At 60.1% G+C, this 24,478-nt stretch overlaps 2 protein-coding genes across 7 annotated transcripts in view; one reads left to right on the top strand and one right to left on the bottom strand.

The window, feature by feature from the left end:
• FLRT1 (fibronectin leucine rich transmembrane protein 1) overlaps window positions 1–11,026 on the top strand; it is a 76,773-nt gene extending 65,747 nt beyond the window's left edge. For 3 of the 4 annotated variants that reach the window (XM_079102166.1, XM_079102165.1, XM_079102167.1), the window contains exon 2: window positions 136–4,281. In XM_079102166.1, coding sequence (XP_078958292.1) covers window positions 185–2,209 — 2,025 coding nt within the window. In that variant the 5' untranslated portion in view covers window positions 136–184 and the 3' untranslated portion in view covers window positions 2,210–4,281. Of the gene's footprint in view, window positions 1–135; window positions 4,282–9,433 lie in introns of those variants that run through there. The other variant, XR_013757563.1, reaches the window with a different exon arrangement.
• MACROD1 (mono-ADP ribosylhydrolase 1) overlaps window positions 1–24,478 on the bottom strand; it is a 132,677-nt gene that overhangs the window by 92,370 nt on the left and 15,829 nt on the right. The gene's annotated exons all lie outside the window — the stretch shown is intronic.

The raw sequence follows: 24,478 nt of genomic DNA, 5'->3' as shown, positions 1-24,478 counted from the left end.
GACACGAAAAGGGTCGTGCCCTGCACTCTGGCTGTGGCGCTCCAGGATCGACCGTGGGGACCCCTTGACAGCAGGTGGGTGGGCACGCGGCTCCTTCCTCGGACCCTCACGGCACCTGTCCTGTGCTCTCTGCAGGTGTTGAGGCTCCAGGTGAGGTGGGGCCCGGCTCCCCCAGCCGTCCACCATGGTGGTGGCACACCCCGCTGCCACCACCACCACCACACCCCCCGCCACCGTCACGGCCACCGTCGTGATGACCACGGCCACCATGGACCTGCGGGACTGGCTGTTCCTCTGCTACGGGCTGATCGCCTTCCTGACGGAGGTCATCGACAGCACCACCTGCCCCTCCGTGTGCCGCTGCGACAACGGCTTCATCTACTGCAACGACCGGGGGCTCACCTCCATCCCCGCGGACATCCCCGACGACGCCACCACCCTGTACCTGCAGAACAACCAGATCAACAACGCGGGCATCCCGCAGGACCTCAAGACCAAGGCCAACGTGCAGGTCATCTACCTGTACGAGAACGACCTGGACGAGTTCCCCATCAACCTGCCCCGGTCCCTGCGTGAGCTGCACCTGCAGGACAACAACGTGCGCACCATCGCCAGGGACTCCCTGGCCCGCATCCCGCTGCTGGAGAAGCTGCACCTAGACGACAACTCCGTGTCCACCGTCAGCATCGAGGAGGACGCTTTCGCCGACAGCAAACAGCTCAAGCTGCTCTTCCTGAGCCGGAACCACCTGAGCAGCATCCCCTCGGGGCTGCCCCACACGCTGGAGGAGCTGCGGCTGGACGACAACCGCATCTCCACCATCCCGCTGCACGCCTTCAAGGGCCTCCACAGCCTGCGGCGCCTGGTGCTGGACGGCAACTTGCTGGCCAACCAGCGCATTGCCGACGACACCTTCAGCCGCCTGCAGAACCTCACGGAGCTCTCGCTGGTGCGCAACTCCCTGGCCGCCCCGCCCCTCAACCTGCCCAGCGCCCACCTGCAGAAGCTCTACCTGCAGGACAACGCCATCAGCCACATCCCCTACAACACGCTGGCCAAGATGCGCGAGCTGGAGCGGCTGGACCTGTCCAACAACAACCTCACCACGCTGCCCCGCGGCCTGTTCGACGGCCTGGGGAACCTGGCGCAGCTGCTGCTCAGGAACAACCCCTGGTTCTGCGGCTGCAACCTCATGTGGCTGCGGGACTGGGTGAAGGCGCGGGCGGCCGTGGTCAACGTGCGGGGCCTCATGTGCCAGGGCCCCGAGAAGGTCCGCGGCATGGCCATCAAGGATATCACCAGCGAGATGGACGAGTGTTTCGAGACAGGGTCACAGGGCGGGGCGGCCAACACGGCTGCCAAGACCACGGCCAGCAACCATGCCTCGGCCACCACGCCCCAAGGCTCCCTCTTCACCCTCAAGGCCAAGAGGCCCGGGCTGCGCCTCCCGGACTCCAACATCGACTACCCCATGGCCACGGGCGACGGAGCCAAGACCCTGGTCATCCAGGTGAAGCCCCTGACGGCTGACTCCATCCGCATCACGTGGAAGGCCACGCTGCCCGCCTCCTCCTTCCGGCTCAGCTGGCTACGCCTGGGCCACAGCCCAGCCGTGGGCTCCATCACAGAGACCCTGGTGCAGGGAGACAAGACGGAGTACCTGCTGACGGCCCTGGAGCCCAAGTCCACCTACATCATCTGCATGGTCACCATGGAGACCGGCAACACCTACGCGGCCGACGAGACGCCCGTGTGTGCCAAGGCGGAGACGGCTGACAGCTACGGACCCACCACCACGCTCAACCAGGAGCAGAACGCGGGCACCATGGCGGGCCTGCCCCTGGCCGGCATCATCGGCGGCGCCGTGGCTCTGGTCTTCCTCTTCCTGGTCCTGGGGGCCATCTGCTGGTACGTGCACCGGGCCGGCGAGCTGCTAACCCGGGAACGGGCCTACCACCGGGGCAGCAGGAAAAAGGACGACTACATGGAGTCGGGGACCAAGAAGGACAACTCCATCCTGGAGATCCGCGGCCCCGGGCTGCAGATGCTGCCCATCAACCCTTACCGCGCCAAAGAGGAGTACGTGGTCCACACCATCTTCCCCTCCAACGGCAGCAGCCTCTGCAAGGGCACGCACACCATCGGCTACGGCACCACGCGGGGCTACCGGGAAGGGGGCATTCCCGACATTGACTACTCCTACACCTGAGGCCGGCTCGCCCCAGCCCCGCCCAGCCCCGCCCGGCAGGCGTCCTGCCCGCTGCCAGCCAAGAGAGCAAGGAAGAGAAATGCCACACGGTCTGTCCCAGCAGAAAGCCCAGTCTGGGCAGGGTGATCGATTTTGTAAAACACGACAGTGAAAACAAAAAAATTTTTTGCCCCTAAACAAATAGAAGGCAGGAGGGGTATCGGATGTTGCTGGAGACATCATTCATGCTGAATCACGCCAGCCGGGGAAGGGGAGGCTCAAGATGATAATTGCCAAGAGGTTGGGCTGGGGATTGCTTTCCTGGACTGAAAAGATACTACCTGTACAACATCTGTGGACACCTCTTGCTCCGTTCAGGGCCGTCACAAAAGGACCAGGATCAGAGAGAAGCAGCTGATCCGACCGAAGCTGGTACGCAGCCTTCCGCTGCCAGCTGCTCTCTGGCTGCGACATGATGGAAGGTTTTTGGGACCCTCGCAAAAGAGAGGGGGGAGGAAAAGATCCTTTGCTATGGAGATATTGTCCTGAAATCTCTTCCCGGGTTCTTCCCATGCCATCTCCCTTGCAGATTTGCAGAAATATGGCATCTTTCACTGCATTCTTGGAACAATTAATGTAGTCGATTAAAAAAAAATCCAGCTTTTTATTTTTCCTATGCTGAATGCTCTTCAGCTCCATGCACCATACTCCGTAGAAGCCCTGATGGAAGCTGTAGCTTTCCCTGCCACCTGGAGGTGCGTCTGTCTGCCCGTCTATCTGTGTCGCGTCTCTCAGTCCAGATGGGTAGATAGAGCCGCATAGACCGTCCTTAAAGCACTTCTTGAGTCAGTTCTTACCATTTCCTGAGACAATAGAATTGCAAAAATGTTGCTTTCTCCTAGAAATCATTGAGTAAGTAAATCCACGTGTTGGGGATGGGATTAGGTGGAGGGAGGTGCCTCAGCCTGGGTGGCGGGTATGGCTGTTTCTAGAGGCAGAGGCATGTATTCCAGCAGGGTGGGTGAGGGAGGAGCTGGGCAAGGGGCTTTCAGCTCCGTCCCATCTCAGCATGGCCGGAGCTGGGCCACTCTCTGATACAAAGAAAAGCTTCTTGGTCTGCCAGTGCCCTTACCTCCCCTTCCCTTCCCCCAGACCAACGCAGTCACCTCAAAAGCGTTTACTGTGTGCTTCCTCCTGGGGCAGGTGTTAGCTAATATAAAAATCAGCTGATTAGCTCTACTGGTTTCCATGGCTGCTCAAACAAAGCCCAGAAAAAGAGAAAATTTTCAGAAAATCACTGGGAGACATCAGCTTCCAGGCCGATGTTGAAAACAGCCTGTGCCACACCTGGGGCTCTGTTCTCAAGAATGAGCCATCAGATCTCTTTCTAAAAAGGCCAGCCTCCCAAAGGGCGCTGACCGGGGCCATCAGAAGAGTCGGGATTTTATTTCCTCCCCCTGGAATCAACGTCGCTGTCGTCTGTCAACTGCCAGTGCCCCGAGGTCGGCTCGATGATGGAACACAGGCAGTGGCCCTGGAAGGGAGGGAGGCGCGCGCCTGGGTTCTGAGGCCTGCTGCGTCCCGCGCGCGAGCCCCGGTCACCGTTGGGCTGCGCACCGCTTGCCCCGCGCTGGGAAAAAGGGACATCAGAGAAGAGACGCTGGCTGGAGGGCGGGAGGATGAGAAGGCTTCTGGCTCCTGGCAGGGGCACCTTCAAAAGGCCTCTGCCACTTGGACCAGAGCAAAGGCAGGAAGAAGGGTCTGGCAGCATTCAGAGGGCTGCCCACACATGCCAGGCGCTGTCTGCTCGCTGGACATCAAACGAGCTGACCGGCCCTTCAGCCAAGAGGTGGGGTTGAGAGAAATGGACCCAGCGTCCTGCTCCAGAGGAGAACAAGGCACAGGCTCCCTGTGGCAGTCCAAGGGCTCGCCCGCCAGCCCAGGGCCTGACCCCTGCCCCAGGGGGTGCCCAGGGCAGGGCCAGGCGTCCTGCATCATTGTCCCATACAAGGAGGTCAGGAGAGAACGTTTCCCAAGCCTTAACTTCAGGTCTGGATGAACACCAGCTCTCCCTCTGGAGCCAGGTGCCCCCCGGGCAGGCCTGGCAGTGGCACCTACCAGGAAGAAACAGGGACCCCAGTGCATAGGGAGAGCCCAGAGGGTAGGGAGGGCTGGGTCTGTGGCACTGGCCAGGGAGACGGGGTCCCAGGGCTCTGGAATTTCTGAAGTGAGACCTCCTTCCTCAAGGCACCACTGTGGCATTTTTCAGGGTCCCAGAACAGGGTCCCAGGACACCCTGGCCTCCCCACTGCTGGTCCCCAAGTCACCCCTCCTGCATCGGTGACATGGCAGTGCCAGCACACTCAGTCCCTAACTCATTAGGACTCCCGTCCCCTTTCCCTGCCCCAGCGAAGGTCAGGTCATGGCCTTGGTGGCTGGGAAGGCACCGAGGGGCAGCAGGTGGCCCTGCCCTGAGAAGGCCCTGCTTGGCAGGGGAGGCGTCCCGGGCCCAAGTGCTGGAGCGTAGCCATCTGGGTGGCCAAGCTCCCTCCCCTCACACAGAGCAGTCCCAGGCCGGCCAGCGCCCGGCCGACTGCCCAGGCGGAGCACCGGGCCTGAGGACCACGTTGCTCTCCTGCCCTGGCAGTGGCATAAGCCTGGAGCGACCAGGGCCTGCCTGACCTGCCCCCACAAGAGGCACCCCATCCCACACAGAGGGCTCTGATGCTGGTGAAGGCAGACGCCACCCATCCAGGGCCCTGGACCCCCTCGGGGACCCTCGTTTTGTCTCTTCTGCCTCTTGGCATCCTGACATCTTCCTGGCGTCCTTCCCAAGGGTATCCGAAGCCAGAGAGGGTGGCTGACGCCAAGTCCCCTTTGAAGCCCCATCTCCTCTGGTCAACCCTTCCAAGCTGGCCTTGCAATGAAAGGTGAAGAGGTTCCAGGTGCCCAGCCCCCCACTTAGAGGTGTGCAGTGACACCCGAGGGCTGGGTGCTGCTACACGCCCATCACCCACCACCCTGACCCTTGAACCTCTAACCGGCCAGAACCACCTCACTGGCCCCAGCATCCAGGAGTGTATTTGGTGGCATTTAGGCAGGTTTAAAGTAAAAAAGAAAAAAGCAGCCCTACACCTCTTTGGTTAAGTGGTTACCCTTCGTAGTAATTAGATGTCGCGATTGGAACCTCTTTTCTATTTCATGGCAATTTTCCTTTAAATTTCCCCTTAAAAAAAAAAAAAGGAAGAAAAGGGGAGGAAGGGAGAAGGCAGCAGGGCCGTGTGTCGTTTGCATTTTGCGAATGAGGCCTCTTGTGAGCTCAGCTCAGGCGTGGGGCCGACGTATGGAATGCTTAAGAGATTACTAAGAATAAAATCTATTAATTAGTCATACTCAATCCTGCAGACATGACGTGCATCAAAAGCTCCCTTCTCCCTCCCGCATCCCCCTTGCCTCGGAAGCCTCCGTCTTCACCAAGGGGGCTCCGCTTCCTGACCGGCCTCCGTGGTAGCATGGGCCTGCCTCCCCCCAGGGCTGGGATGCTGGGGTTGAGGGCAGGAGCCCGGTGCTGCTCCTTCCTTGCTCTGGGTGATGTTGACGGGGAAAGTGACGGTCACTGGAAGATGGCAGGGGCCAGGAGGGGCCCAGCCCTCCTCGCCTAGAGCCCACGCCTGCCCTGAGAGCCTCTTCCCCCACCTTCCACAGGCCCTGGTCCCTCTGCCTTCCCTAGGGGCCCAGGAAGGAGGGAGGCAGGTGCCCTGGGGCAGGGCAAGGGAGTGGGGCCCCTCCCTTCCAGTGATTCTGGAAGGTTCCAGTTGGCCCAAGGCAGGTGGGGGACTCCCTGCAGGGTCTGAGAGGCGAGCCTGGGCCTGCAGCAGGGAATGATGGGCAGCACTACCAGGACGGCAGGCCGGACCCCCTCCACCAGAGCCAGCGGTCAGGAGGGGCAGGAGCAGGAGCATGGGCGCCCTCAGGACAGCATCCCACCCCGGCCAACAGCGCTCAAGCCCCGAAGCCAGCCCACTCCAGAAATCTGCTTCCTGCGGAACCCGCCAGGAGGACAGGGCTTCGGAGCCTCTCGCTTATGAAAAATACAACAAGGAAAATTGGATGCGGCAGACGGGGAGCTGGGGCACGTGGGGAGGGGGCTCAGGGCGACCCAGGGCTGCGCCCCAGGGCCAGGCCCCTGGGGCCCAGGGTCAGCCAGCATCCCAAGTCCGTTCCCGTCCGCCCTTAAATCGGTGCAGGTGACGGCGGCGGCCGGCGCGGGGCTGGCCAGGCGCCAGGGCGAGCACTAACAAGCCGTCCTCGGGCTTCCAGAATGCACAGCGAGGGGGCATTTTTTTCTTAAGGAGGGATAAAAAGGCTCAAAAATGCAAATCATTACCGTTTACAACCAAGCGAGTCTGCTAAATTGATTAGGAGAGATTAAACTCCTCGGAGGGGAAGGGAGAGGGGTTTCTCATGGTGGGTGGACCTGCCCAAGTGGCAGTCCACACAGCAGGGATTTTTCCAGGCCTGGCTGCGGGGACGGGGTTGCCTGCTTCTGCTGGGAGAGCTGAGGTCTTGAGGGCAGATCCTGAGTGTCCTTCAGAAGCTGTTGGAGCCCCAGCCCGAGACTCTGGCTCTGCCCTCCAGACTCCATCTGTCCTCAGGGTGACCAGCCACACCCTGGAGAAGCGGCTGGTGCCATCATTTAGCAGGACTGCTGTTCCCGGATCTGCTCCCTGTGGCCAGGGAAAGGGTGAGCCCAACCACGAAGGGAAAACTGAAGGCAGAGAAGAGAAACTCTGGCCCAAGGAAAGGTTCAGGCAGGGAGCTCCCGATCCGTCACCCGTCACCTGTCACCTGTCACCTAGAGCACTCCAGCCTCAGATGGGGCGAGGCAGACACTCTCCCGCTGGAGCCCGGGTGGGTTCTCTGACTGCAAGATCCTGGTTCCGACCTGCGGGATCAAGAGACGCACAGACACAGGCCACGGCTTCTCCAGCAGGAAGCTAGTGAGGGGCTGACAGGCCACCTGCGGCCCCAGGCTCCAGATTAGGCTGCCTCAGGCCTGTTCTCTCCCGTCTGGGCCTCCCACAGCCTCCACCGCACACGGGAGGCTGCTGGCTGATCCATCCATCAGGGCCGGTTGACGGCGCCTGGGGCACTGTTCACTCTGTGTTTTTAAGCATTTACGATTCTTTTGAAATGTTCCAAGTAGTTGCCTGAAATATCTACATTGGCTTCTTAAAAAAAAAAAAAAAAAACTGACAAAAAGATTCCTTTTGCTCTCCACCCGCTCCCGCCTGGCCCCCTCGGGTCTTTGCTCCCGCCACCCCCTTAACATTTTTAATATATGGTTTTTCTATCGTTTTTTTGGAAATTCTGTTATTCCTGGGCTCAGACCCACTCCTTCACCATAAGTGAGACTCACAGGTGTGCCCAAGACCCCTGCTGCCACCAGGGGGGAGCCCCACCTCTCCTCGGCCCCCAGGCCTCTCGGCCAGGGCAGTTCTCAGCCCTCAGGCAACTCCGGCTTCCAGAAACTGGCCCTGGGCTCCTGAGACCACTCACGCCTCCCCTGCCCTCATCACTGAAGTACCCAGCTTCCCTGTGGGCACTCAGGGCAGTGTGCAGATGGACAGGCTGCCCAGCCCCGCGCCCTGCGAGGCCGGACCCCAGCGCAGCCATCCAGGAGGCCTGGTGGGCACGGCGCTGTCCTCCCGCACTCCCACCCAGCGGCTCCCTGCAGGAAGGTCTTTACCCCCCCGCCCTAAATCTCTACAGTCCTCAAGGGGGGGTGGTCAGTGGGTGAGAAACCAGGTTCCCACACCCCGTGCCATGCCATCACGAGCTCACTGAGACAGCTCCATGCCTGGCACACGGGAGTGCTGGAAATCCTTTCTTACCAAGGGCCCCTCCTGCCCGCCGCCTGCCCACTCACGTTCCGCATGCCAGGCCTGAGTGTTGGCAACCAACGGCCTTCACTTGTCCTACACCTGCCACACTGGTGGCCTGGCACGGAGAGGGGCTCATCTGGGCAGCTTCTCTTGGAAGCAGCTCCCGGACTCTGCCGCAGATCCGTTCAGCAGACTGAGCCTGAGCCTGAACCATAGATTCAGTGAGATCCAACACTGGCTTCGACCCTAATGGGTGACTCAGTTTCCCTTCTCCAAGTCTTGTCTTGCCTGGAGTGGGTGACAGAGGGACGGAGCCCAGGAAGGAGGCTGAAGAGGCAGCACAGAAAGCAGAGTTGCCCTCTGCCCCTGCCAAGAACCCCACACCCTGAATCGCCGACCTGCAGGAAACCTTCAGGCCTCCTCAAGACAGAAGGAGACAGGACATGACCGACAATCAAAAGCACTGTGGACCTGGGGCCACCCACAGCTCATCTCCCTGAGCCAGCAGTTCCGGGTGGCTCCCCCTGCCGGGATGCTAGCCATGTTCCAAGGCCACCCTCGTGGCGAGTCCCCTCTCCAAAGGGCCCCAAGGGGGAAGTCACACACACACACACACACACACACACACACACACAAACCTGAATGTAGCCTTAGATCATCCCCAACCCAGCACTGCCGCTTGCCAGCAGCCTCAGCAGAGAAGCCCACAGGGCGTCCAGGGCCGGTTCAAGGGCGCAGCATCAGGGTGGGGTCCCCGTGTCTTCCAGCTCCTGAGAGAGGCTAAGAGCCGTCGGGGAGGCCGGCTCACTGAGGCTTCACCATTGTAGAGAGGGAAACCAGGGAGAGAGTGGGGTGTTGAAGGCCGCGAGGGGGTAGGCTGTGGTCACAGCTCGCCAGCGACGGTGGCTTGTATGATTCTGCTTGTTGGAGCCACCAGGCTGGTGTGAGCGGGGCGGCTGAAGGACCCCTGACCCCACAAACCTGCAGAGCGAATGTTTTACAGCTACCAATAGCACCTCCTTGCCACCGTACCCATGGGTATGGCAAAGCCTCTGAGTGTGCTCAGGGTGGCCCTTCCCTGAGGTCCGGGGGGGAGGAAGAGGCCAGGGAGGGGTCGTCCAGCCCTGCTGAATGGGGTCGGTCCCCCTGCTACTGAAGGCGGGGTGCCTGGCCAGCCACTGGCAGCAGGACGTGGCTGGACAGGCCCGGTCTCTCAGGTCTGGACCGAGGCCTCTTCTGTTGTCCCAGGGGCCCGGCCCTGGCAGCAGGCTTCCCCAGCCCTGGCCTTCCTCACCTGTAGGATCAGCCCCGCGGGGCCATCTGGCTGCACGCTCCTTCTCTTCTTTCTCTTTCTCTGAAGGGTAAAGCGCTCTCGGGGGGTCTGAGCGATGGGACCACCCCGCTGCTGCCTGCTGCCGTCTGGGACCGGCTGGCTGACAAGGCCTGGCTCCTCAAGGCCCAGCCACGCCCGGCCTGGTGCCTGCCTGCCTCACTCCCAACCTCACCACCAGACAGGGGTTTCCAGAACACCGACACCCACCCGCCACCGCGACCACACAACCAAAGTGCACTGCGAACAGCCCTTTGGCCTCCGTCTTGTAGGTGCCTTGAACTTCAATGTTGAGATGAATGTGACTTTAACTACTTGGTCCTATTTTCTGTTTGTCTGTTTTCATATAAAATGTCCAGGTCCACCTGCCTTGTCCTTTCTTGAAATAAATAGAAAGATTTAACTTTTACAGTCATCTCGGCTGCTGACTCTCGGTTCCACGGCCCACTGCACCTGGGGCCAGGGATCTGTGACACACATGGTCTTAGCTGTCCACAGCCCCCCCGCAGGCTGTGCCCCAGGGGGTTGGTTCTGCTGCTGGGGGTCAACTGGCACAGAGGTGGTCACCGGGCAGAAAGGCGGCTCTGGGGTTAATGAGTTCCCTGGAATCATGGGAAATGAGCTGAGGATTCTGATGCAGGAAGACAGAGAAGGGGGCCAGGAGCTGGGCAGTACCCTGGGGGCGGGGGGACACCAGGGTGACACTCTCTTAAGTAGCAGGAAGGGTGGACTGACAGCTAGAAGCAGACTCGGAGAGGGTCTCCACGTGGAGATGTATTAATCAAAGCTGTGGATTATCCCCTAAGAGGCTCCAGCAACCATGTGGGCACCCAGATAAGAGACGAGTCCGGGCATCTGGGGACACGTGCGGTGAGCTGCCCCAGTGAACACCCACCCGGGTTCCTCCCCTCAGACGCCCCTCGTCTCCCAGACGTGCACGCGGCACTCCATTCTCGTGGCCTTATCTGTGTATCTCCCACCCCAAAGGTTGAGGGGGGGGTGTTTTTCATGAGAACAACGTCAGTTTCTGCGAAATTTAACATAAAATAAAAACCCATTACTTTTGCCTTAGATCTATCTCATGTCTGACAGGGGTAATGAGTTTCTTCCTCCTGTTCCAAAGAAGCTGTGATTTCTCCATGTGCCGGCTGGTGGGTGGCCCCAGCTCTCTGGCCCGACAGATGTCTCCCGTGCTCCCCTCCTGTCGCTTCCCGCTGGGGGCAGGAGCTGACCAGGGGAGGCCACTCCAAAGAGCAGCAGGTGAGGGGACAGGGCAGCCTGTGTACCCAGCTTCCCCCCAGGAGAGGCTCGGGGTGCTCAGAGGGCCGCCCTGCTTCTCACCTGAGGTTCCTTCTCTGGCACTGCCAAGGGATTGTTCTGGAACACAGTCAGAAGCTAGTCACTGAGGACCCACTGTGTGCTGGGGCTGGGACACGGTATCATCCACGCCTCGTGGAAGGGCAGGTGGGACCAGGGGTTGCTCCGAGGAGTCAGGGTTGCATTGAAAATGTTTCCAGGGACAAGGAGTGTGGGAGAGCACGGGAGGAGACCAGCTCCACTTCTGAGGCGGGGGCGCAAAGGTGTACCCTATGCCGTCTCCTCCTGGAGGGCTCTGACTGCCCCCGCTGCAGCCCACTTCCCAGCGGATGCGTGGGGGGACGACTCTCCAAGGGCCACTGCCCTTGTTATCCCAGCGTCCAGGTAACGGCTACAATCTTACACCCCCCAGGGACAGTCCCACCCCCAGCTCGCCTCCCCACCACAAACCAGGGGACACCCACTGAGCTCCCCAAGCGAGGGCAGAAGGGCCGAGTTCCCAAACTGCATTCCGCAGTTGCTAGAGCTAACACGGTTCTGCCCAGAAAGGGTTCGGCGGGGACGCGGGTTCCCGGAGTGCAGGCCCCAGCCTGGCACGCGCGCTTCCGGGCTCAGCCAGCACTTTTGGGCCCTGGAACAGAGCCTGGAGCCAAGCTGGCAAGGTTTCTAGCATGCCCCTCACAGAGGTGCAGCAGGTGCCCCAGGGTCTGGCACAGAGGAGGGACATCTGCACAGGAGGGGTCCCACTCCCCAAACCACCCCTGCCACAGCCTGGGCCCAGGCTGGCCTGAGACCAGAAGGACTGGGGTTGGGGATGGGGTGGGCATCGCCGGCCTTAGTGCCGGCCTTCAGGTCAGTGGCAGGGAGGACACCCACAGGTAACCAGCCTGTTCTGAAGAGGAGTTGGGAGTCTGAGAGGCAGGAGAGCAAGCAGAGCTGGCCAGTCCCTCCAGGGACATGAGTGCTGGGCAATGCAGGGGACTCACTAGCCCTGGAGAGCCCCCATCTCCCTACCTGTCTACAGGTGGCTGCCAGGCGAGGGCCAACCCCCAGCAACCCAGGTCCCACACCCTCCAGCCCTGGCCTCTTCTCCTCTAGCCCAGCAGCTTCAGGCCCTGACCTGCCCAAAGAAGCCTTGGGTCGCTTATCACTGAGATTAAGAGCAGGGGTGCAGTAAGACCCCCAGATGGCTGCACAACAGCCATGGGGCACCCCAAGGCCCAGGGCCACTGCTCCCTAACTCCACCTACTCCACCAAGAGTCTCCTTTCAAATGAGGGCCCTCCAAGGCTGCCCTCCAGCACCTGAACCCTGCTCCTAGCCGGCTACCACTGGGTTGCAAGAGCTTCCCTTCTCCTGTCCCCACTTCCGAGGAGGGGCCTCTGGCCTCACCAAGCACCCTGGAGATGATGTCCAAGCCTGGGAAGGGTCTGACACCCTGCACCACAGCCGCTCACCCAAGTGCTACGGCCAGTTCTTGGCATCCTACTTAGGACAGTCTGGCAGCCTCCGAGGTCACCCAGCCAGCCCCAAAATTCTGACTCAGTAGGTCTGGGTGGCATTGGCCAGTCCACTTTCAGGCACCCCAAATAAAGCATGCTCCCCAGGCCCATGTGCCCACCACCCCTGCTGCTGCCTCCACACACACCATCTTCCAGGGCTGACATGGCCACCTCCCCTGGCCTCCATGTCCAGCCCCTCTGAAGGACCCTCTCCTCCTGCCACAAAGTAAATAGGCTCTCTTGAGTGCTAACTGACAGCACAAATGAAACCCGCGCTCCCCCTCGGAGATTTACAGGGGAAGTGAAATCTTATTTGCACTGCTGCCAAGCCTGGGACGCAATGAAATTATGCCTCGGGAAGAGACCCTGCCGGCTCCTCGCGGAAGCGGCTGCATGGGAGATGGGCTTATTAAAAGCCACAGTGGCCACATTTCAACCTGTTTCAGGTGTTAAGTAATTTACTGCCACCCAGAATTCAGTGGCAGGTTTTTATCATTTTTATTTCCATGATGCAGGCAACTACCCGAGAAGCAGCTGCATGGAGGATGGCAGGTCCAAATGCCCCCCGTCCAGGAACTGGACCCCCTGACCCTCCCGGGGTGACACCAGGCTTGGCCAAAGCTCAGAGTGACGGCGGGGGGTAGCCCCCAAGACCTGCAGCCCGCCCGCATTTGGAGACTCAAAGATCCTTAGGACATTTTCTTTTTTGGTACCGGGGATTGAACTCAAGACACCCAACCCCTGAGCCACATCCCCAGCCCTTCTTTTGGATTTTATTTAGAGACAGGGTCTCACTGAGTTGCTTAGGGTCTTGCTAAGTTCTGAGGCTGACTTTGAACTCACGATCCTCCTGCCCCGGCCTACCGAGCCGCTGGGATTCCAGGTGTGCGCCCCCACGCCCAGCCTCAGGACAACTTCTGAAGGAGGCAGGAGGGTAGGCTCTGTGAGGGCAGGATCTGACCACCAGCCGCAAGGTCAGTGGATCTAATCCCCAGCACCCCAAAATAAATAAAGTCTTTACTGAACAACTGCTGTGTGCCAAGCCCTGCTCAGATAAGGGGACACAGCAGCCCAGGGGACTCTTGGGACCCCAGGCCCATGGAGCTCAGGTTCCACCAGAAAGTGTTGAACAAATATTCCTGTTGGTTGATGGAAAGGCCCTGGAGGTGCCCAGCTCCACCAGGCATCTGCGGCTGCCAGCATCTCAGTGGTGCTGGGCACAGGGACTCCCCATGCCAGAGCTGCAGGGTGCAGGGCCACACCCAACTTCACTGCTCTGGGGAAGGCTGGGTCCTTCCTCCGCCCCTGCCATAACTCTTGGGAAACAGCCTCCGATTCTCAGAGAGTGGGGAACAAGGGACCCCGAGGTCTGGGGCCCTGGCTGGGGAGCAGCCCCGAGTCCTCGAGTCCTCCGGGCGCTCCAACCCTTTCTCAACGGTGCTGGGCGGAAAGCTGTTTGATGCCTGCTGGCTTAGGGGGATTAAGCCTCTTAGAGGCTCCAGGCTCATCCGACGACACCCTTAACACCCCCTTTCTCCACCTGTTTTCAGAGACTCCAGGAAGACCAAGGGGAATCTTCAAAGTTCAGGCTGAGCCAAGAGCAGAAATTCTTTAATTAGCTTTCTCTGGATCGGGCCCTGGCGAATGGATTAGTCATGGAGGGGGCAGGAGGACGGGATCCGAGTCCTCTTTAAAGCTGAGATTACAAGCCTGGGGTGAAGGACCGCAGGGCGATCTCCAGGGAGAGACTGTCCCCCACTCAGGCCCTCCCCAGCCAGCGGCTCCCGAGGGGTTGGCAGATGGAAGCTGCCACCAGGAAGAGGCAGAGATGTGCTCTACTGAGCCGGCGGACTTCAGGAAGCTGGCGCAGAGAGACACTTGGCATACCCTGGGCTCTGCGCCTGGGTCTCCTAATGAACGTGCTTCTCCCCAGTGTGACCATCCAGATCTGTAACTTCATAATTAGGGGGGATTTCCTAAAGGGGTACCCATCTGTGAGAGGCAAGACAGCACAACCCATGGTGCCAGGTGCCACGCATCTGTCACATGTCCCTTTCACAGCAGGCTGGCACTGTCAACTGGCTTATTCTGTGTTTTTTGTTTTTTTTTTTTTTTTTTGGTACCAGGGATTGGACCCAGGAGTGCTTGACCACTGAGCCACATCCCCAGTTTTATATTTAGTTTAGAGACAGGGCCTTGCTGAGTTCCTTAGGGTATCACTAAGTTACTGAAGCTGGCTTTGAACTCGGGATCTTTCTGCCTCAGCCTCCAGAGCCGCTGGGATTACAGGTGTGCACTACTGTGTCCCATGCCTATTCCTATTTTAAAGCAAGCAAACCAACGCCCACACCTAGGACTTGGGCAGCTTGCCCAAGGCTGCAGTGTCAAGAGGTTGGCAATAGAAACCAGGCTGTCCAGGCTCCTCCCTGCCCTGCACCCTGCAGGAAGCCTTCCTGTCAATCACTTACCCCTATGTGGTGCCCCTTGGTGGCCACAGGGGGTGGGCCCCAGTTAGAGACAAGGACTAAGCTGGAATCATTTCGTACCCTCTGAATGCAGGAAGGAAGGTGGCCCCCACCTCTGCCTGGGGGACAGAAGGAGAGAGCTGGCGGGTGGCTGGGTGCAGCATGGGTCAGGCTGGGCCTCAGGGGCAGGAGGATGGGGACGGAAGAAGCCAAGGGAGGAGGCTGCTGAGGATCCCAGGATCGGTCCTGGGCTGGCAACTCCCCCAGGCCTGGCTCTCCTGCTGACTGGTTCACACTGGGTGGGTGCGCGTGCCGAGGAGGATTCAAGGACTCAGAGGCCCAGATTCCCCAGGACCGCAGCAGCCGTTTGAAGTGTTCTTGTGCTCTCTCCCCTTGAGCTCGCATCAAAGCGGCTCCACCGTGGTTGGGCCACTCTGGGCTCTGCAGATAAGGGAGTCTGGGACGAGCAGCCCTGCCATAGGCCCACGGCCTCCCTTCCCAGCGTCTGGGATGCCCCACTAGGTCCCTGACCCCGGCCCCTGGACGGGTCCTCCTCCAGGGTTGGGTCATTGCACATGACTGTGCAGCACGCTGGGGCACCCAGCTGCCCGGCCAATCTCCCTTGCTCCCCGCAAAACAGCGGCACCCCCCACCTGTGGAATGAAGGCTGCCAGGAAGCACCCAGGAGGGACCCCTAAGCCCAGCAGAGAGAGTTCCTGGAGTCGGCTTCCCAGCCAGGACCTAGAGGACGCGAGAGTGGCCGGGAAGCTGGAGGCAAGGTGCTCCCGCGGGGCGCTGCCCTTGGGACACTCTGGAGGTGAGAACGCGCACTGAGCAAACCAGAAACCGTCCCGCTAGGCCAGAATGGAGGCGGAGGACAGGGAAGGAACAAGAAAAGGCAGGAGAGGCGCCAAGGCCAGATGGCGTGAGTGGGATACACAGAGGGCTGAGGTCGCTGCCAAGGTGACGCCTTCCCCAAACCCAGGATCAGAGGGGTCTCTGCAGAAGCCATGAGCAGAGTCAGAGCCACCCAATCCTAGGGTCCCATTTCCACCTGGCCTCTAGGAATGACACCCCATCTGTTGTCCCGAGCCCGGCAGGGTCCCAGCCATGAAGTGACAGCTGAAACCCAGAAGCAGGAAGCAGTCCCCCTCCCCAGAGAAGCCCACCCACAGCCCAGGGCACGTGTGGACCCCAGAGCGCGGGAGCTGGGGCTGCAGTGACCTGGCAGGGAAACCCCTGGAGCTCCTGTGGTGAAGGCCATGCGGTGGGGGAGGCAGAGGCAAAGGGGCAGCAGCGGCCCTCTGCTTGCAGTAAGGAGTCAGATCTGTCGTCATAGAGCGACTTGTGAGCACCCACTATGTGCCGGTTTGGCGTGAGGCCCTGGGTGGGGGCACCAAGAAGGGGCCCACCCCCCAGGCCTGCGCCACACCCGACCACACGGATGCCCCAGTGCCACCTCCGGCGGGTGAGGAATGACACCCTCGGCCCTGGTCCTGGTGCCTGGGGAAGCTCTGCTCCCTTCGCTTGTTTACTGGCCGCTCGTTTCTCTCCTCCCGGGAGCTGCCTGTCCGCATCGCTCACCCACCTTCTTATTGATCTGTAGGAGCTCTGCACACTCAGAGAGGAGGAGAGAAGCAGCCTTCTCCTGGGGCCCTTGGGACCTGCCTGGAGGGTCTGTGGTCCCAGGAAAGGGAGGAAGATGCCCCTGCCACATCTGCCCCCAGCTCCCCACGGGCCACCTCTGCCGGAAGACGAAGCAGCTCCCGCAGGTGGGACCCCTGACAGGCCTGCACCCCGCCCCACGAGCCCCACGGCCTGGTTCCTTACACCGAGAAGGCCACACCGCCAGGGGCTGGCGGTGCCCTGGACAGCACCCAAGGCCTCCAGGAGGATGGACAGACTTCCACTTTCCCCGCCAGTCGGGTGGGGACCATCCAACAGGAGGCACAGGTACCGGAGGCCTCAGGCCAAGCCTCCACCCCGTCCTCAGTCCTAGCGCATCTTTCCCCCACCCCCTCCCCCAGGTGTGATGGTCCCTAAAGCGTGACCTTGGCCTGGGAATGTCACACATGCGTCCTGCCCCAAGCCCTGGGGCCCAAATCCTCCCTGAGTTTATTTTCTCTCTAGCACGTTCCATATTTCAGCGGACAAACAACGCAGGCCATAAAGCTGATTTCCAAAGCCAATAAAGGCAATAACATTTAGGGAGACGGGGAAAATAAAGCCCCTCCTTTCCCAGACTAATGGCCGCTCGGAGGCCTCGGGAGGCGCTTTCTGCAGCTGGGGTGGCTCTCGGGGCTAGCCTGCATACTTCCCTGCACCACGTGGTAGATGACCGCTCAGCACATGTTCCCAGGGCCCACGGCAGCCAGAAAGACGGCAAGCCGCCTGCTTAACCTCTTCCCTGCCCACCCGTCCACGGCTCTATGGCTCCCCAGAAGGAAAAGGGTCGCTGGTGACCCTGGGCCACCCCCTGGCCCGTCCCCACTAAGCTCATTGCAGAACCACGGCCTTGGTGCTGGTCAAGGTCACCTCTGCTGCAGCAGGAGCAGGAGGCCGCCCAGGCTGGGGCGGCCCAGTGGGTGTCCTGGGCAGCCAAGTCCTCGTCCTGCTCCCTGCCACGCTTGGGTGATGTCCGCAAAAGCAGTCACTGTGACCTCTTCATGGTAGAAGGGGGATGGAGCCTCTGTGGGGACCTGGAAAGCTCAGTTCTCTCCAAACACCCCCGTCCTGTGCTGTCACCAAGCCACTAACCAGAAGGACACCTAGAAAGGTTACCACAAGGCTACTCCTCATCCACTCAGCCATTCACGGTCGCTTCCAGGAAACAGTAAAAAGATCTGCGTTCAGGGTCCCCGGACCCCAGACGGGTCGCCCAGGCCCCTACAGCAGCCGCCTCCCAGCTGGTGACGGTGGTCGGCCTGGGCTCCCAAGTCGCTGGGGGAGCTGGGACCACCTTCTGCAGCTGCAGGACAGGAGGCTGGGCCCCACGTGAGGGCAGGGTGCAGAACGGAGCCCAGGCCAGCCAGAGCGGGGCGCCTGCCTGGAGGCAGGGGGGTGGACCAAAAGGCCCCAGTAGTCCCTTCCAGGAAAAGATGCAACAAGGTGAGAAGAGAAGTGGGCTGGGACTGAATACCGGCCTTCAGGACAGACGCACAGAGGACTAGGGAGTCCCCAGTCCAGTGGGGACACCCAGCGGGGCCTCCCCCTGTGGAACCAAAACACTCAGGGCTGGGGAGCCGCAGGCTGGGGGCGGGTGCCGCCCGGCAGCCTGGGCGCTTGCGGAGAGCCCTGGTGGCGCTGGACTTAGGCGGCCGCCTGTGCGACTCCTAAGGCGAGACGCAGCCCCAGGCCACTGTTCTCAGCAGGAGCAAGTCTTTCCTTCAAATCGATGGTGACACATTTTTAAACTCCGATATTGAGGAGGGAAAGCTTCCGCCGGCCCCCGGGGCAGGCCTATTAGTCACCTTGGCGCAGGCCCAGTGGGCCTGGGCAGGACACGGGCAGTGGCCAGGACAGCGGCAGCCCAGGGCCTCCGGGGCAGGAGCAAGCCGCCTGAGGGGGAAAGACAGTGGGTCCAATCCCAGCAACGGGCGCACAGAGCAGGGACTGAGGGGAAAAGGTGCAGAGCAGAAAGAAAAAGGAGCATCAGCGTTAATATGGAATTCCATCGACCCCCAGGTGCGGGGCCATGAAACCCAAGCTCCTGTTTCGTGGGAATTTTTTCTTTCTTTCTTTCTTTTTTGGCACCAGAGACTGAACTGGGCCTCACGTACGCTAGGCAAGAGCTCGACCACTGAGCTACAAACCCGCCCCTTTTCTTTCTTTTTTTAAAAAAAAAATTTTTAGTTGTAGATGAACACAATACCTTTATTTTATTTATTTATTCATTCATTTATTTATTTATTTTATATGGTACTGAGGATCAAACCCTGTGCCTCACACTGCTAGGCAGTGCTCTACCACTGAGCCACACCCCAGCCCCCCTCCTTTATTTTTGAGAAAGGGTCTTGCTAAGTTACCCAAGCTGGACCTGAACTTGCAATCCTCCTGTCTCACCCTCCCTGGAGCTGGGATTACGGATGTGTGCCCAGCTGTTCTCTTTTTGCACTGGCTGCTAGGAAGCTCAAAGCTGCATCTCGCAGTCAGTTGCAATAAACTTGCTCAGTCTAGGTTTTTAGATTTTTTTGTTTGTTTTCAGACAGAGTCTTACTATGTTGTCCAGGCTGGTCTCAAACTCCTTGGCTCAAGTGATCCTCCTGCCTCAGCCTCCCTCCTGCCTGTCCAGGACTATATAGGCATGTGCCATCATGGCCAGGCTCAGTCTAATTTTGAAGTGTCACCTGGGCTGGAGACAGTAGGGTGCCAGAAACCCAGCAGGCCCTAGCAGCCACCAGGAGTCTAGACTACAAGGGCAGGCACGAACTGTGGGAAGCCATCCTTCTTTACCAGAATCAGACTAGGTCAAGCCATGGGACAGGGACGCCTTCTAGGAACTGCTGGGAGGCAGGAGGCGCTGCGTGGGAGTGGTTCCCTGTCTCCTTCTGGAATTTTCCCTCAAGAGAATGGCTTCCCTAACTCCACCCTATCTGTCCATCACAGAAGAAGCTCCTCCCAGTCCTTGCCCCCTTTACATGTTTTAAATAAGAGAGAGCTGGGCGAGTTGTTGGAAGAGGCCAGAGCTGGTATGGCCAGACCAGACACGCCGCCTCTCACATTAAAAGAGTATTGGCTCCTGTGTGTTCATCGAGTAGATAAGTTTTTTGGGGTCACAGATAGAAAAACCGCCAAATCCTCCTCCAACAGTTAACCATTTTCTCCTCCACGTGGGACGTGGCAGAGAGGACCCCCCACAATGAACCGTGGTCCCTGGGTAGACCAGACACCAGCTTCAAGCACCAGGTGGTAGAGCTGAGAGAAGGCCAAGACCAGGAGCCAGGCGAGAGGTGGGCTGGAGAGGCTGAAAGGCTCCCGTCAGGGCCAAGAGCAGGGGCACATTCTAAAGAGAGGCCCAGGCGCAGTAGCACACGCCTGAGACTGCAGCGACTCGGGAGGCTGAGGCAGGAGGATCTCAAATTCAAGGCTGACTTCAGCAACCGAGCAAGATCCTGCTCAAAATAAAAAGTAAAAAGGGCTGGGGATGTAGCTCAGTGGGAGAGCAACCCCTGGGTTTAAGCCCTAGCACCAAAAGAAGAAGTAAATGAATAAACGCCTGAGTCAGAGCCCTCTCTGACGGTGGGGCTGCCCGTTTTGCTTTTCTGGGGCTGGGGATGAAACCCAGGGCCTTTCCCGGGCCGGCGAGTGTTCCACATGGAGCCTGCCTTGGCTCCTTCCTTCCTGTTTAAGGAGTCTGGTTCTATTGTACTTATTTTTCAGTGGGAACCGGTAGGTTAAACATTTTTTTAAATGCACGGCAGCTCACCCGCCCACTGCCTCGGTGACAGCAGTCACCATCCATTGAGTCCCAACCACCTGTCGGGTGTTCCGGGCTTCGCCTACGTCCTGTCAACCACCTCAGCGAGGACTTGAAGATGAGGACGCTGAGGCTCAGGAGGAAGGCGTCTCCTGCTCAAGGTCACACGGGCTCCGAGTGGCCAGGGCGGGGCTTGAACCTGGCCGGTCCCCGCCCCCTGATATGCCACCACCTCACCCTCCCAGGACACCAGGGCGGCTCCCGCCTCCTAAGAGAACAGGCTGAGTCCAGGTCGCTGTCTGGGGGCACCAGGGGTGGCCAGCTGACCCACAGGATGCCCTCCCTGCCAGGTGCGCACTGCGAGCCCTCTGGGGACAGCCCCCGCTGCTGCCCAAAGCTCCGTCGCAAATGTCAATTCTGGGCCACTGGCTTCGTAGGTTTTCATGTTCCCGTTTCCCCTCCACATCCTCAGCAAGGTAGCGCTTGCTTTTCAAAAGGGATGTGGCGTTTGATGATGTTTAAGCCGAACGTGAAATACAGCCAGGCGGCAATAATAAAACAGACGCAAGCCCTGCTGGCAGGGAGATGGCTGGCAGCCGGCGCCTGACCACGTGCCGCCTCCGTTCTTACGGCAATTACAACAATGTCGACAGGGGGAGGAGGCAGAGGAGGCAGGGGGAGGCTGCCGGGGCCACTTGTTGCTGCCAGGAGGGGGCCACCCAGTGATGGCCTGGCATGGGGAGAAGGCGGCCGTCCACCGCCTTCTCTGCCCTGCCACCGGCCTCCCTGCCTGCCTCCCTGCCAGCCTCCAGGCCTCCAGCTCTGACAGCCCCGCCTGGCTATAAATAGCAGCACCCCTCCCCTGCCCGCCACCCAGAGAGCAGGCATTCCTACCCCCCCCCAGAGCCATTGTCCCAGGGCAGCCCCTTCCACTGGGGGTGCCCACACCTAGCGAGCTGTAGCCCCTCCCTTTCTGCCCTTTCTAAGGACCCACAGTGCAGGTACCTCATCCCCCCAGGGACCAGAGCAGAGTCAGCAGCCCCCGCTGCCCTCCTGCCCAGCAGGTGGCGATAAGAGGTTCCCCAGTAACACTGCTCACCCCATGTGAGCCCCTGGGCTAGCAGCACCTTACAGCTAGCAACTCATTTTCCCTTTTCATCCACCCAGGATTCCTCACGGAAATGAGACCAGGCAAGGAAGCACTTGCCCAAGTTGGCTGTGGAACCGGCTTTTAGCTCCAGTCTGTCTTACGTGCAGCCACGGCCCAGGCCACCTGAGCCCTACCAGGACGGTCTGCCACTCCCTAGTGCACTCTGAGCTGTTTTACAGACAAGAAAAATTGAGGCTCAGAGAGGTTGAGTGACTTGAGCAAGACACACAGCTAGTACACAGTGAAGCTAGGACTTGTACCTAGGGCTCCAAGTCCTGCCTACCCCAGGGTAGGCCTGGCCATCTCCATGAGGAAAAGCTGCACCCGCTTGATGGGTGACAAATGGCGACTGCAGGGAGGGGGACAGTAACGATGTCACCTGGGCTATGGGGCTGCAGGCCACACAGCTGTCACCAGGGCCTGAAGGGGCCTCAAGAGAGGTGATTTGCAAAATAGATGAAGAGCGGATAAGGCAAGATCTCAGGGTGTGTGCAGGCCCCAAGGGAGCTGGAGGCTGCAGGCCAGGCCTGGGGGAGACTCAGCCCAGCTGGGCGGGTCCACTTCTGTCGTGGGCCTTCCTGGGGACTCCCCAGTCCTGCCCACCTCCTGTCCACATGGACGGTTCCCTTGTGGCCACACATCTTTCCTGACCACATGCGGCAGGTCTGCTGGCAAACGGGCAGGAGAGGCCCGGCCTTGAGCCAGGAAACCCCCATTCAGAAGTCTGGTGGTCAGGAGGGGGTGTCCCCGAAGCTGCCCGGGTCCACAGGTGACTCAGTCCCACACAGGAGAAGCAGCCTGCTGGCGGTGGTGGCCGAGGTTTACCAAGGATCATCCCCTGTCCCCAACCCAAGCAGAGCAGGTGATGGCAATGGAACATGCCCTCGGCAGGACTGAGCAGCCCTCGGGGACACTGCCCAGGGGGCCACTCTGTGCCTGACTCCGGACAGGTGTTTCACACGAGTCACCTCCTTTCAAACAACCCTAGGGGGTGGGACCCACCAGGGCACTCTGATCTCTCTTTTACAGACAAGAGAAAATGAAGCTCAGAGGGCTTAAGTGACTTGACCAAGGTCACACAGCTAGTACACAGTGAAGCTAGGACTTGTACCCAGGTCTCCAAGTCCAAATCACAAGATGTGCCACCATGGAGACCCAATAGACCTCGTGGGAGGTGAGAAGCCAGGGGCTGGATCCCCCGAATCTCTGTCAGCTTGTGCTACGTCCCTGAGGCCAGCCCAAACTGGACCAGGACCAGACCAGACCAGGAAGCCAGGGTCAGGGTCTGGAGGGAAGACTCGATTCACCCCACCTACAGATGTCCCTGCACACAGCCAGGGCTCATGTAGGGCCAGGGTGCCCAGCCCTTAAGCGGGCAGGCAAGTCACAGCCCCGGCAGCCCGGGCCGCGCGCCTCACGCCAGGAGAGCCGCCAAGGCTGCAGCTCCAGCCTCTTCATGGCTGGCCAGTTTAATGGCCCCATTAATTTCAAAACACACACATTCCCAGCTCAGGCCTCCTCAGCTCAGTGCTCGGACAGCACATCAGGGACGCGGGTGGGCGGAGCGCAGTGCGGGTGCGGAGGCCAGTGGCCTCAAGGACGCGGGCGCTGGACAGGACTCCTCGGGCCCTCCGGCACTGCAAGAGCAGCCTGCTACTCCTGGTGGGAGGCAGCCCCCAACAGGTGTCCCGCCTCAGGCCCTCGTGACCGTGATGGGGAGAAAGGACCAGAGAGAGAGCGGCCTGGAGCTGCGCGTCAGGAGCCTGGGCTCCAGGCTCTGCTTTGCCTGCTGTGTGACCCGGTGCAGGCACCAGCCCTCTCTGGGCTTCAGGTCCTGCCCTGCCTCTCTCAGGACTATAAATGCCTTGAAGGCAGACTCTGGGTAGCACCACACCTCGTACCCTTCGGGGACTCTCGAGGCCCAGGAACCTCTGGAGGCCCCATCAATGTCCCCCACCATCCTCATTTGTGAGATCAATCGGTATCTTCTGGCCCAGAGGGGTGGGTAGAGGGCCAGGCAGGAACAGAAAGTGTCCACAGCAGGTCACCGGTTCTCACAGTCCCTCCTGCCAGCTGACCACCTCCTAGAAGCATTCAGTGACTCGCTCACTCAGCAAAACAGCTGCTGAAATCCAGACAGCGCTCCTGGTCCAGGACCCAGAGTCCCCCACACACTCGCTGAGGCAGCGGGAGGCTCCGGGAGGCCTCCGGGTGGAAGGACCTCCGGGCCCTTGCGAGCTCCGCCCCCGGCCAAGGCCGCGAGCCCAGGAGGGCCTCTCAATAATTGAGAAGGATCCACCATTCATGAATTCATGTGACCACCTCGACCTTGTGGAAACCAGACGCCGGTCCCTCAGCAGCAGGTGAGGTCCGGGCAGAACCTGGACGTCCAGGGCTTTTTAATGTGGGGAGGCCCCCGACTGGCCTCCCCACCCGCTCTGCCACTTGCCCCCAGACCCGGTGGGGGGTGGGGCACTGCTGCCAAAGCAGAGCTGGCCACTCCCGGAAAACCCCAGATCCAAAGACCCAGCACTGCGATCCTGCAGACCCCTCAGTCTCCTCGTCTGTAAAATGGGGGGCGCGTTAATGCCAGCCCCCAAAACAGGCCAACGTGGGCGGTGGAGGCAGCCACTGCACAGAGGGGACAGTGGTGGCCAGCTTCAGGTGACAGACAGTCCAGCCCAGCTGGGGGCTCCAGGGTGCTCACCAGGATGGGACTTGGACACAGGATGACCTGGCCTCGTGAGTCAAGAATCCAGGCAAGCCCCGGATGTTAGACCCCAAGGCAAACATCGGCCCCCTCAGCCCTCGGCAGTGGGGTCGGGAGCACAAGCACACTCCAGGAAGCGAACTTTCAACCAGGAGAAAGGGGATGAGGAGGAGGCACCCCACCCCACCGCACACAAACGGCTCCTGGGGGCTCTGGGATCTGGAAAATCTTCCATCCAGCTCCACCACCATTTAGCTGTGTGACCTTGGGCAAGTTGCTTCACATCTCTGAGCCTCATATTTCCTGGCTGATTCAGGACGGTAGGTACATGGAGTGAATGCGGCCAAGGCCTAGGGGGCCAAAGGGGATCCTCCCCTAACTTCTGGGCTTCTGTCCTCACCTTTCTGTATCCCCAGGAGAAGCCCAAGGGAAATGCCCACAGCAGGTCTGACCACGTGCCCCTGACTCAAGACCTGGCCAAGGCACAGGCCGAACCCAAGAGCTGGCCCTCAGCAC

The sequence above is a fragment of the Sciurus vulgaris genome, assembly GCF_902686455.1.
Source record: "Sciurus vulgaris genome assembly, chromosome: 11".
Classification (NCBI taxonomy): Eukaryota; Metazoa; Chordata; class Mammalia; order Rodentia; family Sciuridae; genus Sciurus; species Sciurus vulgaris.
The sequence above is the reverse complement of the archived record's forward strand: the minus strand, read 5'-3'. Positions and strand labels throughout refer to the sequence as shown.